General features: G+C 57.4%; 2 protein-coding genes across 2 annotated transcripts in view; both read right to left on the bottom strand.

The window, feature by feature from the left end:
* Positions 1 to 395: 395 nt before the first annotated feature.
* Positions 396 to 8,387, bottom strand: IDO2 (indoleamine 2,3-dioxygenase 2). The gene is made up of 10 exons (XM_009281275.1): positions 8,289 to 8,387; positions 6,502 to 6,597; positions 5,743 to 5,862; positions 5,422 to 5,540; positions 4,976 to 4,990; positions 4,406 to 4,505; positions 4,080 to 4,197; positions 3,539 to 3,590; positions 1,495 to 1,643; positions 396 to 772 (listed from the first exon to the last, which is right to left on the bottom strand). Exons 1-10 carry the CDS (start codon positions 8,385 to 8,387, stop codon positions 396 to 398), a joined length of 1,245 nt encoding a protein of 414 aa, XP_009279550.1.
* A 4,381-nt stretch (positions 8,388 to 12,768) lies between these two features.
* The window catches only part of LOC103900444 (disintegrin and metalloproteinase domain-containing protein 32-like), a 7,293-nt gene continuing 4,940 nt past the window's right edge, over positions 12,769 to 15,121 (bottom strand). The window contains exons 5-9 of the mRNA XM_009281167.1: positions 14,688 to 14,871; positions 14,317 to 14,397; positions 13,751 to 13,859; positions 13,410 to 13,563; positions 12,769 to 12,817 (exon numbers count right to left, since the gene is read on the bottom strand). Coding sequence (XP_009279442.1) covers positions 12,769 to 12,817; positions 13,410 to 13,563; positions 13,751 to 13,859; positions 14,317 to 14,397; positions 14,688 to 14,871 — 577 coding nt within the window. The remainder of the gene's footprint in view (positions 12,818 to 13,409; positions 13,564 to 13,750; positions 13,860 to 14,316; positions 14,398 to 14,687; positions 14,872 to 15,121) is intronic.

The following is a 15,121-nucleotide window of genomic DNA, read 5'->3' as shown; positions in this document are numbered from 1 at the left end:
CCCGCCCCCGCACCCCCCGCAGCCCCCGCGGCGGAGCGGCAGCCCCGAGCCCCCGCTGTGTCGCGGGGAGCGGGCGCTGGTGGGACGCAGCAAGCAGGGCTTTGACGGACACGGCTCTTCCCGGTGCCGTGGAAGGATGCTGTGCCCATCCCGGTGCCGTGGAAGGATGCTGTGCTCGCTGCTTGCCTTTCAGGGCTTATCAGCAGCAGTGCTCTCCTCCCTCGACAACCCAGAGCTTGTTCCCCATGTCCCAGATGTGCGCGAGCGGGAAGGGTGCTGCTGAGAGGAGGTTTTCGGTGAAGGTCGCTGCGGTCAGATTTTGGCTCGTGCACCGCAGACACACACCTGAGCCATTTGGCCTCCTGCATCTGCTTTGAGCAGTGCCTTGCAAATCCTCAGGGCAAGTCACTTATCATCCCTTCCCTGGTGGTGTCCCTGACACTCTTCAGGAAGCTGAAGATGTGGGACCCGCCGGTCCCTTTGGCCTCCAGCGCAGACGGAGGCTTCCCTGCGGAGGGGCCAGCCCTATCGCCCAGCTCTGCCCGCCTGGCCTTGGCTTTGGCTGCCGCAATGGTGATGTACTTGGTGACAATGGTGATGTGGTAGGACCTGAAGTCTGCCAGCGCAGAGATGCACTGGTTGAAAGCTGCGCAGAGCCGTGCGTCTCCGGAGGAGAGCACGTGCTGCTTCAGGGAGGGGGCACGGTGGATCTCCTCCACAAAGGCTCTGTGGGGCAGGGGCATGTAGTCCCTCATCCTGTGCAGGAAGGCGGCTGCAAGACACCAGCAAAGGAAGAAATAAGTTGTGGGTGAGTGGGTAAAAGCACCCTGACGCTCTCAGAGAGCGACTGGACTGGAGCACTGGTGCTGGCGCAGTCTGCAGGGACCACTGCGCCGGGTGGTATCCGACAGCCTGCCCAGCCTCCTGGCCTCCTCTGTTCTGTCTCGGTGCCTCCAATTAATTGAGAAAGAAAACCCATATTAGGTCAATGCTCCATTAGGGTTGGTTTTAACCCTAAAAGGCAGGTTTTAGCCCTTGCTCTCAGCCTTTTGGTTTCGGGTTGTTTGGAGGGGTTTTTTGCTGTTGGAGTGGTTTTGCTAATTTCTGATAAATATATTCTGTTGTGGGCCAGACTAATGCGAAGCTATGTGAATGGATGTGCTAAATTACTGGCAGGATGCTGGTGTGCTCTGCTCCCTCATCTCTCTACCCATATATAACGTCAGTAAAAAGTTGACGCATAAAAAGCAAAATCTGTCCATCTGGGAATTTATAGCGGCAAGGAAGTGCCTGCCAGAGCCTCGTTTATAGACTTCCTCCCTAATGAACTGGGCAGAGCCTCATCCCAGCCGGGCTCTGTGAGGGTTTTGTGAGGGCGAGATGGGTGCGTGTCCTGTTGACTGGCAGATCCAGGCACAGCCATGGGAGTTGCTCTGGCTCGGTTCTTCCCCTGCCCCTTATTTGCTTAGAAAAAAGAAAAAGTGTGTGACTTACTGCTCTCCTCATTATGGCGAATCCCCAGGAGCTCGTCAAAAGCGTGAAGGACGGTGCTTTGTGCCGCGCTCCCTCCTGAGTATGCCATGGGCTCGTCAGATACACCTTCATATATCAGCCCATCCGGCATGGCGGGGTTATCTTTCCAGCTGAGTGGGAAAACACAGCAGTCAGGCAGGGAGCGGCTGTAGGACGGCTGATAATGGGGGAGCTGCGAGAAGGGACCGTAGGCTGGCAAGATTGAGCGAAACCTTCCTGACCAGGCCCATGGATCTCCTTCTCCTCACTCAGCCTTGTCAGCTGTCCTCAAATGCAAGATAAATTCAGAAATCAAACATTGTGTCGAGGTGCATGACAAGGTCATGGGTGTAGGGAGAAATCCTCAATTATCCTTTACCTAGGAGCTAGGGATTGTTCTACGGGATTGCCACACACCGGTGAGCACCCCAAGGCATGGTCCCGGGACAAGCTGCCCTGTGCCATGGCTGCACCTCCATCTCCTACTCAGGTCCTGGCTTGGGCAGGTGCCGTGTGGCAGTTTGCACATGCAGAGCTGCTTTGGGTGTGCAAGAGGGGAGGGGGCACTTGTCTGGGCAATAGTGGCACTTAACGTTAATTCCTTGAAATCCCCATGACCGTTAGGAGAAGCTGGGTTGCCTCTGCAGCAGATAGAGTCACCCAAATGCTCTTCTGAGCCCTTGGAAGTTTGTACGTTGGATTTTTGTCTGTTCTTGTTACTCTTGAGATGTTGTCTTCAAAGACAGCATAGGACAGCCTGCCTTTATTTATTTCAGCAGAGAACAAGCCTGTAATGTGATTTCCTCCCTCTCATAAAGCTGCTCATCCTCAGCAAGCCCAGGAACTGGGCAGTGTCAGTGCCTCCCCCACACACACACACCATTAACTCACAGCCCCTGTCATCCGGCTTTATGCGCCTGTTGTGCAAAAATGGATAAATGCTCGCTCACAAATGGAAAGAGGAGTTATAATTTCAGAGAGATAATGTGCCTGGCACAAAAGTATCTCTTGACCTTCTGAAGAATGCACCATTTCATGAAGCTTTGGGTGCTGGCTGCTAAGGCTGTTTGACCGCTGGAGCAGATTTTGCACAAACTGCAGAGAAAATAAATTCATTATCAAATACTGTAATATTTTTAGCTCTTCCAGGGATGTATTTATAGTAACCTTTACTAGTGAGAAGTTCTTATAAGCAGAAGGGAATTTAAAAGGCATGTTTTTCCAGGCTGATGACCATCAAGACAAGGTCAGCTTGGATAAAAAAAATGAGAGAAGCTTAATCAGGATGCATGGAGCCTTTTCACTTAGGAATGCTGAGATATGCTGAAGAGAAATAAAAATAGAAACCCCCTGAGAAGCCCGGGAGTGGAGCAGCTGGGGATGCTTGCAGCCCTGCAGGGAAGATGAGGAATAGCAAACCCGCAGCACTGGGCTCTCATGGCCATGGTTCTGCCTTGCCCAATGGACTTTTTTCAGCATTTGAGGGGGATTGGTTTTTTTAATTAATGGAATTGTAATGGAGCAACAGTAAGAGGCTTGTTATAGATGTTTCCTTAATACGCAGGGGGAAGAGACCCCCCACTTGGCTTTGTAGCTTTGTGTGTCCAGTGTGCGAAGTAAAGAGAAATTAGTCTTCTCCTGTCAAAACTCTTCGGGCCAAGAGCAGGAATGATTCATTTCTGCACAATTATGGCTGTTGCGGCGCAGAGACCGTGCGGGGGCTAAACTGAAGTGTGGGATGGAGAGAAGCGGGGGGGGGGCAGACCCCAGCCCTTCTGCCGCGGTCCTTGCCCAGCTGCTCTGGCTCCACGTGGGTGGATCAAGCACCTAGGAACTCCCTCTCTTGAGGGCAGCAGGACTGCGTTGCCCTTGGGGCCACCGCTGCCGGACACAGCTCCAGTTCCTTTCCCGCCCTGGGGGACCCTGTGCCCCGTCTGGGCTGTTCCTTCCCAGCGCATCCCCCTGCTCCCCCTGGCCCCAGGAGCTGCTGACACAGTGGCTTTGGAGAATAAGGCACCACGCTTACCCAGAGAGAAAGATCCGGATCACAGCGTAAAATACTGCTGGATCCACATAGTCTAGGAGGAAATCAGATCATAGATGTTACTGCAGGCAAAAGGCAATTAGTTCCCTCTACATCAGTGTTTCCCGTGTGGCAGTGCTCCCCCCCGGCCACAGCCGAGGTGACCTGGATCTGTGCTCCGAGAAGGACCTGGCAGGAGGGGCTGGCATGTTGCATGGTGCTGGGGCACCCTCCCTGCGGTGGACTTCCCCTGGCCGGGCTCCTTGGGGCACTGCTGTGTGCAGGACAGCATCAGTGCTCAGAGCTGCTCAGCCTGAAAACACCCCACACTTTTATCCCAGGCCCATTTGGGTGCTCAAACCCCATATATCATCCTGGGAGCACTGAGCTTCGCCTGAATTGCTCCCACCTCCTCCCGCTCCGTCCCGCAAGAGATGCTTTATGGGCCAAGTGCAAGCACATTTATGCTAATGCATCCTATAAGCTAAAGCGTGCACAGTGATATGAGGACACGAGTTGCCCTCCAGCTGAAGGCTGCTGTTACCGTGCATCCGTTTCAAAGCCTTGCTCATGTCCCCAATGGCCTCTGCCAGCTCCTGCAGGGCTTTGTGCAGGGTCTCCTCATCGAGCTGCAGGATGGCATGAATGGCCTGAATAATTGCCTGTGAGAGGAGAGGAGGGAGAGCACGAAGGGTTGAGGAGGCTGGGATGTCTGCCCAGCAGCTCTGGACACCCACTGCCACCCACGCCAGCTCTGCCCTTTCCCCCAGCCCATAAGCAAGCGTGCAGGGGATGGGTACACCTCATGGGTGCACACCTGTGGGCGCTTTCTGGGTGAGCAAAGAGCTACAGAGCATGGTGGTACCCTACCTTAATCCCAGGCACAGCCGCCTTCTCAACCAGGAGGGTGATGAGGATGAAGCCTCGCAGGCTCTCTCCCCCAGGCAGCGAGATGATGGTGTCCAGGTTCCTGCAGGGGTGACCGGTGGAGCGGCCGAGTGTGTGAGGGTTAAGAGGGCACTTGCTCAGGATTTCCCTGCACACCCCAGGACTTGTTGAGCCCTTGGAGCAAAACCCTCCTGGCTGCAGAGCCTCTTATCTGCACCCCAAACATAGACGAGCTGGCACAGAGCAAAAGGGGAGAGGGGCTGCTCTGGTTTTGAGGGATCCATGACCTTCCCCATGCACTCGCTGGGCCAAAAGTCTGGCCCATGACAGCCAGGCTCTGCGTGGACTAGAGCAGCCCACAGTTCAGCTGTGGTCATGGCACTTTGCTGTTGTTGCAGTGGCATTTGTGTGCCAAAGACTGAGCTGTTTTTGTTGTGCTCGTATATCAAGAGATAGGTTCAACCTAAGCAGAGCCCTGCAGTGTTGGAGTGCTAAGCCAATTCAAACAAAACTAATACTATTAGAAAATAAATAAGCATCTTAAATACTTACTCAATTTCCAGAGGCCTGAAGGTATTTCAGTTGTTGCCAACAAATGCACAAGAAAAGGAGAGAGAAAGAGAGACGTTATAAATTGTTTCAGCAATGGACTGTGTTCTGTGGGAAACAAATGAGCTCGCTGGCCCGTGGGAAGTGCCATCCCCCGGGGGGATGCTCCCAGAGGCACCCGGTTCCCCACTGGGCACCCATGTCTGCGCCCAGAGCTGCAGTGCCAGCAGCCCCAGAGAGTGCCACTCCCCCCTGCCTGGCAAGACCCTTCCCCAGACCTTCTCCATGAAACGGCCCCCAGTGATGGATTTTCAATGGTTTTTGGCAGAACAGGAGTGGTTTGGGAACCTTTTGTGTCCGTTGCGCTGGACAGGACCTGCTCAGGTTCATTGCTGTTGCCCCGACCGCAGGAAAAGCCGCGCTCGGTCTGCCCGCGTTTGCCTGTTTACCCATTGGGGTTCTTCCTCCTCCAGTTGGCCAACACAAAGTCCGCGTGGCTGAGGATGGGGGGGAGGCCAAGGGCCTGTGAGACCTCCCAGAAGGGGACAGCGAGATTTTGGGGCAGAACCTGAAGGGCACAAAGCAGAAGACAGGGACGCTGTCAGGCTGGTGAAAGGTGCCCATCCACGGGCACCCAACCAGGCAGGAGGGGTCATGCCCCTGCTGCAGCCTCAGGAAAGGGGCTTTGCTCCCATGGGATGAGTCCCAGGGGAGCAGCATCAGCCCCCAGATCCCAAGGAACAGGTTCACCTGCTCCACATTGCTTTTACCTTCACAGTGCCCTCCTCGCCCTCCTGCCAGAGGTAGCCCATCGTGATGAAGCTGAGCACCAGATGTGCCAAGTGCAGCTCCTTGTGCCCTTGGAGGTGCCGGGCACTCAGCTGCGGCATCTGCCAGGGAGACCCTTGGAAGCAAGGGGCACCACAGGGAACGCCAAGGGCCCCCTGTGGTGGGGGGCCGCCCCGCCAGCTGGGGAGAGACCCTCCTAGTTCCTCTCCCTCCCCTTGCCCTCTCCCCACAAACCTCCATTCCCTCCCACCTCTGCAGGCTTTGCTACTGATTTGCTGTTGGTGGCTTGTGAGCATGGACAGTAAACTGCGGGATTTTACTCAAAAAGGTGTCCCTCTCCCTTATGCTGGGATGCACGTGAGAGCAGAGCAGCCCATCCCCATGTGCTGGCGGGGTCCAGCTGGGCTGGAGGGCTCATGGAGCGCCTGGGCTCCTCGGCAGGGAGTGTGGCTGGGACGAGCTGCGGCTCTCGTGACATCTAGAGGGTTTCCCCTGCCACCGCACGCCGCGCTCCAGCCCTCGCTGCCTCAGCTGGCTGGTGCAACCTGGGATCTGCTGTAGGAATTATTTCTGTGCTAACATTAAGGCTTTGCTTTTGCATGGTATTAGTCCTGTCTGTGTGAGTCCTTGCTAAGGACATGGCTTTGCTGTTGGTTTGCTTTTCCATGCATTTTGCAGATACTGCTGTGTCAGATGAAGGTCTGAGAGCACTCCAGAGGCAGGAGAGATAACACAGGTACCTGGTGAACTTGTGAGCGGAGCCGATGACTGGCAATCAGCTGAGGCAGGTCGTGGGCAATCTCCATCCAGGGACCATAGGGCGCTGGCAGCTCTGTCTTAGTAGAGAGAGGTGAGAGGGAGGGCTGTAAATGCACAGAGACTGGCAGCACATGGTGTCTCAAGGCTGCGTCTCTACTCTCCCCCCCCCGGTTCCTGAGCAGGTCAGGACTGAGGCAGGAGGAGATGTGTCCAGGGGTAGAGCTGGCTGTGGAGCCCTGCAAGAAGCAGGGACAGGCTTGGGGTACAGTGCAGCCCCCTCCCCTGAAGAAGAGGCTTCAGGGCTGTGCTGGGCCAGGGGGACATGTTGCCACCATCGTCCTTCACAAAATAGCGAGACGGGACCTGGAGCATCCTGGCGTGGGCAGGTGGCAGCTGAGGGGGGACAGATCGCAGCAAACATGGCACTGCTAGCACCAGGCCTGGGAGGAAGTCACGGGGCTTAGAGGTGATGGGTTGGTTGCCCCGGCCCCTGGATGCCGGGCTTTGGGAGAGCAGAGGGGAGCGTCCTCTGCGCACCCACAGATTGGGTGCAGTGGGATGGCCAAAGAGGCCCTGCACCGACATCTCTGAGGACCGGTGTGACCCTCAGGGAGTTGCTGCAAAGGTGGACAGAGCCTGTCTGTCCCTGGATGGGGAGGGTAACCCCATGCTGGGGTATGGGGGGGGCGCTGGGACAGGAGCAGGAGGGAACAGAGGGCTTGGATATAAGCCCAGCCCTGGGTAAACTCTTCAGGCTGGCTGAGAGGCAACACCCAAACTCTCCTCCTCCAGACCCAGCTCTGGCTGTAACACGGAAGAACCGTATGGTCTGGGGAGAAAAGGGAATCAGGGGAGCGATGGCAGCCAGGTGATGCACGGAGCGGTTGGAGTGGGGCTGTGACCTGCCGCTGGGGAGGGCTTGGATATAAGCCCAGCCCTGGGTAAACTCTTCAGGCTGGCTGAGAGGCAACACCCAAACTCTCCTCCTCCAGACCCAGCTCTGGCTGTAACACGGAAGAACCGTATGGTCTGTGGTGTGGGGGGAATCGGGGGTGCGGTGGGCGCTGGGTGCTGGGTGGTGCGGTTGGAGTGGGGCTGTGACCTGCCGCTGGGGGTGGGCAGCCCCGGGGAGGGCTGTGCTGGACATTGCCTGGCCGGGGAGGACTGGGGGTCCTTTGCCGTCCCACTCTGTCGCATTTGCAAAGGTTTTCCTGGGGCTCTGGCAGGGCTGCACTCATGCCTGTGGGGAAGGGAGGGGAGTGGACGCAGCCAGCCCGGGCTCCCAGCATCCATCCAGCCTTGCACATCGTGCTAATGGTTTATGTCTGGTTCCCGCTCTTGTAATACCAGCCTGTGTAATTGTGAATTAATGGATGATAAACAAGTATCTGCCTGTCCCTGAGCACTCCCACTGGGAAGTGAGCCCGGTGATAAATGGCACCGCTTTCAGCACAGGAGATCTGCAGTCTGACTGCTCTCCTCGTACGCCCTGAAATCCTGTAAAGCCAAGGCCAATGTGTGAATTGCAAAGCTCCTTCTCCTCTCCCCTGCGCCACTTGCTGCAGCTAGTTTAATAATTTTTAAAGCAAGGCGTTTGTCCTATGAAACTGTCTAAGCCAAAATAGCATGTGCCTTCCTCATTGCTTTTTATAAATTTATAGAGTAGTGTTAAATTGAAACCCAACCAGAAAGCCGCTCACCAACCCCTCTATTTTTCTGTTCTCTGTCTCTTGTAGCACACAGATGCGGTGGCGCAGCCATCTCCTACCAGAGGATCAGGAAGAAGGAAGCCATACTCCTCGGAGAGCTGAAACTTGGTCAGTGCCAGAGGCAGCAGGGTCTCCTCCGTGCCGTCGCAGGCCTCCATCACCGGGCACTGGCCACAAAGTCAGGATATGCTCTGGCTCGGCGGAGACGCGCCGGCTGCCCCGCTCCCGGTATGTGCTGAGCCAGCACCACGTGCCCCGGCCATGGGAGTGTACCTTGTCCTGGGGGGAGCCAGGGCCTGGCCGCCCAATGGCCGGAGGGTCCGAGCAAACACGGTTAAAGGTTGCTGATAAGGTGTTGTCATGCAGCAAACATCGATCTCCGTCCCCATGGGCATCCACCTATGGGGAAGGCTCAGGGAAGCTCCCTTGCCATGGGTAGGGGTTGTGAGCTGCCTCCCGCCGGGGCCTCCCCTTGGAGCTGCAGGGATGCTCCAGGCTCCCCTGGGAGGTTGCATCAAAGGAGCCCAGGGTGCTTTAGGCTGGCAGCAGTGCAGGGACGCTGTCTCTGCAGCTGGGTTTCCCCAGGATCCTGGCAATGCTGAATTCAAGTCCTGTGCACTGTGCTTGATCTGCAGGAACCATGCAAGAATCGGGGACCATCCACGTCCATGTCTCGCTGGAGGCTGCAGAGCCCAGGCACACCATGAGTGCAGCACAGACCCTACACCACGGCACAGACCTGCAGCCACCACAGGCACCAGGTATGGCCCCGGCAGGGCAGATGTGTGTTGATGGCTTTAAGAACTGCCTGCGGCTCCTGTCAGGCTGTATGCAACACCCCCCAGGTGCCAGGGGCCCGGGGACCTCTGTCCCCGCAGGAGTGATATACGAGGCACGCACACGAGGTGCTGCTGATGTATGCACTAACAATATGCCCAGTACAACCAAAATAAATTAATGGGAGCCACACCCAAAGCAGCTGCCACAGAAGTAAGCGCTGCATGGCAGCAAGTGAAACTCCCTAATCCACCTTTTGTGTCACTTAAGGGTTTATCTGCATTTCCAGCGAACTGCCTAATGACTGAACGTGAGCTGACATTGCCGTTAAATTCCCAGTGCCAAACAAAGTGCAGGATCGTAATGTCGGTTTTAATTGGCAGTAGTGAACGGTGTGCTGCTAGCATGCCCGCACCAGAGCACCGGCCGTGCTCTCCCCGCGGCTGCACGCACCCACCCCAGGGAGGCAGAGTAGATGGTGATGCATGGAGAGTAATTAGACCTTCTTGCAACGAGGGTCTGCAGGCTTCTGACCTAATTGCGATGCACAGGAGCAGAACTCTCTGCCCATTGGGTGGTTAATGCTGGCGAGGCTCATGCTGCTGTCTGGCCAGAGATGAATGAAACGAGGCTGAAAGAGACCTCATGGCGGAGGCTGCCGTTTCCCCGTGTTTCAGTGCGGTGCTGCCTTTGTCCCCCCAGCAGATCAGTCCCCTCCCTGTGGCGGGTGCTGCTGCCATTGCAGCACAGGAAAGCGCAGGGCTGCAGCGATGCAGTGCCGGTGCTGTTTGCGCCTTGGGGACCAAGCGGCCCTCCGAGGTGGGGGCACAACTGTGCAGGTCTTTCTCGTGGAAAGGCTGGAGGGGCATTGTGTGCCTGGGTTTGCCAGTGCTAGGCAGGGCACCCTGAGCCCACCCCAGTGTGAGGGTGAGTGCCGTGGTTTGCCTGTCCAGGGGACGTGGGCTGCAGCCAGAGTGTGGAGGGGGCTGCCCGGCACAGGGGGGTTTCCTGGCACGACATCTGCTCTGATGAGTCAGGCTTCCTCCGCTGCCACCACCCCAGCCCATCCCTCCCGCCAGCGGGAAGGAGCCTGCGGCCACAGCAGGGACCACGCATCCGCCCCGCGCTCTTCCTGTCTGTCGGCCGCGATGGCATGAGCCCCTCGGCGCCGCCAAGAGCCGCCCCAGCCCGGCGCCTGGCAGGGCAGGGTCCCCATGACTGAGGGTCACTGGGGCAGCCCAGCAGTCCCCCCCCATCTGAGGGAGGCTTGGCAGGGTGCTCTGAGCAGGGCCTGCCAAAACAGTGGTTTCCTGGGGGAAAAGCAGCACCGTGAGCACTGCTTGTGCAGAAAGCTGCCCGCGCCGGGGGCCGGGGCTGGAGATGCCATGGGTGCATGGAAAGGGAAGGGCTGTGTTAGTTGGGGCATGGACAGCGAGATGGGCCTCTCTGTGGGGTGCAGGTCTGAAAGCACTGCAGGAAATGCGGGTGCCCCCTCGCCGGGGCAGGGGTAGAGGTTAGCGATGTCCTGGCCCACAGGCTAAGGCAGCTGTGCTGTGCCACGCTTGGGGCAGTCGGCTGCACCAGGGGGTATCGGGCAGCCTCTCTTCCAGGGCTGCTGGCTGGTCCTCAACACCTGAGGACAGGGACGGTAATAGGAAGGTGTCTGTGAGGGCTTGGCGCTGGCAGAGGCTCTAGGGGCCTCCTGGTCCAGGCATGGTTCTGGCACACGGTGCCACTCCACAGGGACGACACAACTCCTCAGAGATCGCAGACACCTTTTATTGAACAACAAACACCACAACAAGAGACATACTACACGCTTACAGTGACCGCTACACAGGCTGCGGGCCACTTTGCTCCCAAGCCCGGGGCTGTGGGCATCTCTTCTACTGTGCCGCACTGCAGCGTCCTCCGTGCAGTGCTCTCCATGGACTGCGCTCCGGCACCTGCTGCCAGACGCTGCCAGGCCCCAGACACTGCCGGAGAGGAAACACCACAGAGGCACCACTTACTTCTGGACAGCACCCACCGCCAGCCACCACCACCCCGAGGTCCCTGCCCGCCCAAGGGCTGCTTCGCCTGGGACCACCCTGGCAGCCTGCCAGGCACGCTGCCACCACCCTCCGGGCTCACGTGCCAAGAGACATGGACCCCATCAGGGGGCTGAGCCCACCACAGGGACAGCCCTCAGCACCTCACCCAAGTGACGCTTGGTCCAGCTCTCCTCCGAGTCTGCAGGACTCGAGACGGGCAGGCACCTCCACGCACAGAGCCGCTCGGCACCCCGCACCCCCCAGGGCCGCCCCTGCTGCATCCTCGCCAAACATGCGTCGCTGCCACCCACCTCCTCTGCACGAGTACTAAGACCAACAACTCCCCAACTTGGACAACGCTCGCTGCCACCACAGTCCTCCCCTATCCCCCTGACAAACCACCCACCCGTGGGATCACTGAGGTTGGAAAAGACCCTTAAGATCATCCAGTCCAACCGTTAACCTAACACTGCCAAGTCCACCACTAAACCAGGTCGCTAAGCGCCACGTTTACACGTCTTCCAAATACCTCCAGGGATCGTGACTCCACTGCTTCCCTGGGCAGCCTGTTCCAATGCTTGACAACCCTTTCGGTGAAGAAATTTTTCCTAATATCCAATCTAAACCTCCCCTGGCACTACTTGAGGCTGTTTCCTCTCATCCTGTCACTTGTTACTTGGGAGAAGAAACCGACACCCCCCTCGCTACAACCTCCTTTCAGGTAGTTGTAGAGAGCGATGAGGTCTCCCCTCAGCCTCCTTTTCTCCAGGCTAAACAACCCCAGTTCCCTCAGCCACTCCTCATCAGACTTGTTCTCCAGACCCTTCACCAGCCTCGTTGCCCTTCTCTGGACACGCTCCAGCACCTCGGCGTCCTTCTTGTAGTGAGGGGCCCAAAACTGAACACAGTATTCGAGGTGCGGCCTCACCAGTGCCGAGTACAGGGGGACGATCACTTCCCTACTCCTGCTGGCCACACTCTTTCTGATACAGGCCAGGATGCCATTGGCCTTCTTGGCCACCTGGGCACACTGCCGGCTCATGTTCAGCGGGCTGTCGACCAGCACCCCCAGGTCCTTTTCCGACAGACAGCTTTCCAGCCCCTCTTCCCCAAGCCTGTAGCGCTGCATGGGGTTGTTGTGACCCAAGTGCAGGACCCGGCACTTGGCCTTGTTGAACCTCATACAATTGGCCTGGGCCCATCGATCCAGCCTGTCCAGGTCCCTCTGCAGAGCCTTCCTACCCTTGAGCAGATCAACACTCCTGCCCAACTTGGTGTCGTCTGCAAACTGACTGAGGGTGCACTCGATCCCCTCATCCAGACCATTGATAAAGATATTAAACAGAACTGGACCCAGTACTGAGCCCTGGGGAGCATCCTTCCCGAGACTGACCCTGGCCACGGCACCCAACTCTCACACACCCTCGGCTGGCCACCGCTGGCCTCTGCGTGGCACTGCTGGGACACGTTCCGGCACCCGCACACCAGTGCGTCACGCTGCTGGTTGTTACACTGACTTGCCCCACAAGCTGCAACAACTACAGCAGCTGCATTAAACAACCATTGCAGGTCCCTTCCAACTAACTCCACTATTCCAGGCCACTCCATTCCACCCTACTTTCCTATTATACCCCTTCTCCCAGCAAGCTTCACTGCTCAGAGCTCATGCTAACTCGCCACCACCCAGGCTGCCATCTGCTGCCATGTGCCCAGGACATTTGGCCAACTGTCACCTCCCGACCACCTGCTCCGACTCCCGTGGCTTCGACCGGCCACATCTGCAGGCACCCAGGAGCCAACATGCTGCAGAAACCCTGCTGCCACCCACCCATGACTCCAACAACCATGCTGCCTGTGGTGCCCTGACCCCCAGACAGACACTCCCACTAAGGCTGCTTTCCTCCCAATGTCAAGGCACACATAATGGCTCCCGCTCCCCTATTTCCACTGCCAGCTCCACCACCACCACCACACAAGCCCAGGACAAAAAAAAACCAATCAGCCACTTGGGCAATGACTTACATTTCAACGTCCTTCCCTGCTGCGCCGCTCTACATCTGACATGCTCCTTTCCTCATCCACACAGTCCTTGTCTTCCAACCTAGAGTGGGACCGGGAAGGCAGCTCCTGTCAGTCGCAGAGCTGCCTAAAGTTGCAAGGAGCAAAAACCCTCCTCCCAGCATCGCCATCGGCCCCATGGTGGCACCGCCTTGTCCCTTCATTGTCCGTTGCTCCCACTTCCTCTTCCTGCCTCGGACGTGCTGCACGGTGAAAGTCTTTGTCTGGGCTCCAGCTTTACTGCTGCCTACGGCCACCTCTGTGCCACCACACCATCACCTCAACACCCTTTGGTGCAGAGAACAGACTCACTTGTCTTCATCCAACTCCTCCGTGGTGGGACAGCGCCTTGGGCCGCTTCTCCTTAGTGCCATGAGGATGAGTCCGACGGCAACAGGGACAAAGAGGCAGAAGGTCAGAAGCAGCCACAGTTTTGGTGAGCCCTCGCTCCCGACGTCTGCTTCATCTAAGCACAGGAAACAAAACAACCTCCTTGAGCCCATCCTGGGACACACCACAGGACCCAGACACTTGCCTACACGGCCCTGCTCTGGCAAGCCACTGCCAGAATGGGAATCCATCGCCCCGGCCCCAGAACCACCTCTTCCCATGATAACCCTTCACCCCGAGCAGCCACTGCCCTTGCCACTCACCATCTCTGGACGGGCTGCTGCCGCTCCCGCCCATCGCCCCTGCTTTCCCCTGGCAAGTTGGTGGTTTCCACCCGGGCTGGCAATGGCAGCTCCCTTGGTTATTGCAGACCTGCATGACAGGCAGGGAGAGACAGGATTTATAGCCAGCTGCAGAGGATCATGCCCACACATCCTCACTCGCCAGACACTGGGCACAGATGTCAGGGCACCTTGTGCCAGGCAAAGCTTCCCCGCACGCAACTCGCCTGGGGCTCACACGGCCAGCCCTTTGCCTCAGTCAATGCTGGCTGTCCCCTCCCGGGGCACTGCCTTCTCCCCATCCTTATCGCTTCTTCCAGCCTCCCAGCAGGCTCAGACCCTTTCCGTTTGGCTGATTTACAAAGAGGAGCCGCTTGGCTCTGTGAAGGAGTTCTGCTGGGGGCACTACACATGCAGCCTCGAGAGATGATCCAACCCCCCCTCGGCTGCTCTTCCCCACAAATATGACCCAAGACGCCGCTTTTGCGAGCCACATCTCCAGAGAGTTGAACAAACCACAAACAACAATGCGCAGCACCGTTACTTACACCGTGATTGTGGCACTTTGTCTTCATCTCACATTTATAGTTCAGGACAGTGGCAGGCACACACTGCTGGTTCAGGCAGATCTACAGCACAAGCACACGGGCAACCTTGGGTCAGCCAGCCGGGCAGTTACGCACCCAGCTCCAACTCAGGAGAGCTGCAGATTTTTCGGGAACTCACAAGGGAGCATCAGGCTTCATGCCGGACCCCGTCTGAAGGGGGTCATGCCGCCCATACATCCATCCCGACTCCTTCAGGATGAAGCTGACAGAAAAGCCACTGCCCTCAGGGCGCCGATGCCGCTACTGCAGCAATACTTTCTACAAGTCCTTCTTCTCCCAAGGGAGCTGCTACATGTCAGGGGATCGCTTACCTTGTGGTCATCACAGACGGTGCCATCGTTCACCAGCATGGGGTCCCTCTCTGTGGGAGGCTTCATGTAGTCTAACGTTACACACAGCGTGTTCTGCACCCGAGCGTAAATCACGGCAGCCTTCTCCTTGGTAAAGGGCTTAGAGCCCAGATATTCACACACAAGCTTCCCACATCGGAGATCCCTGCAAAGGCATCGCGAGCGAAGGACTTGACAACAGCCACCTTCATCCTTCCATTTCAGCTCTGTTGCCAACACCAAGCGAGTGCTTGGAGAATGGACCCCCAACACCCAATTCCCAGCACATGGACACGGCACGCTGTTGTGGTTTAACCCGGCAGGCAGCTAAATACCACACAGCCGTTTGCTCACTCCCCCCGTCCCAGTGGGATGGGGGAGAGAATCGGAAGAAAAAAAGTAAAATTCATGGGTTG

The sequence above is a fragment of the Aptenodytes forsteri genome, unplaced genomic scaffold, assembly GCF_000699145.1.
Source record: "Aptenodytes forsteri isolate BGI_AS27 unplaced genomic scaffold, ASM69914v1 Scaffold298, whole genome shotgun sequence".
Taxonomy (NCBI): Eukaryota; Metazoa; Chordata; class Aves; order Sphenisciformes; family Spheniscidae; genus Aptenodytes; species Aptenodytes forsteri.
This window is presented reverse-complemented; position numbering and strand designations above follow the sequence as displayed.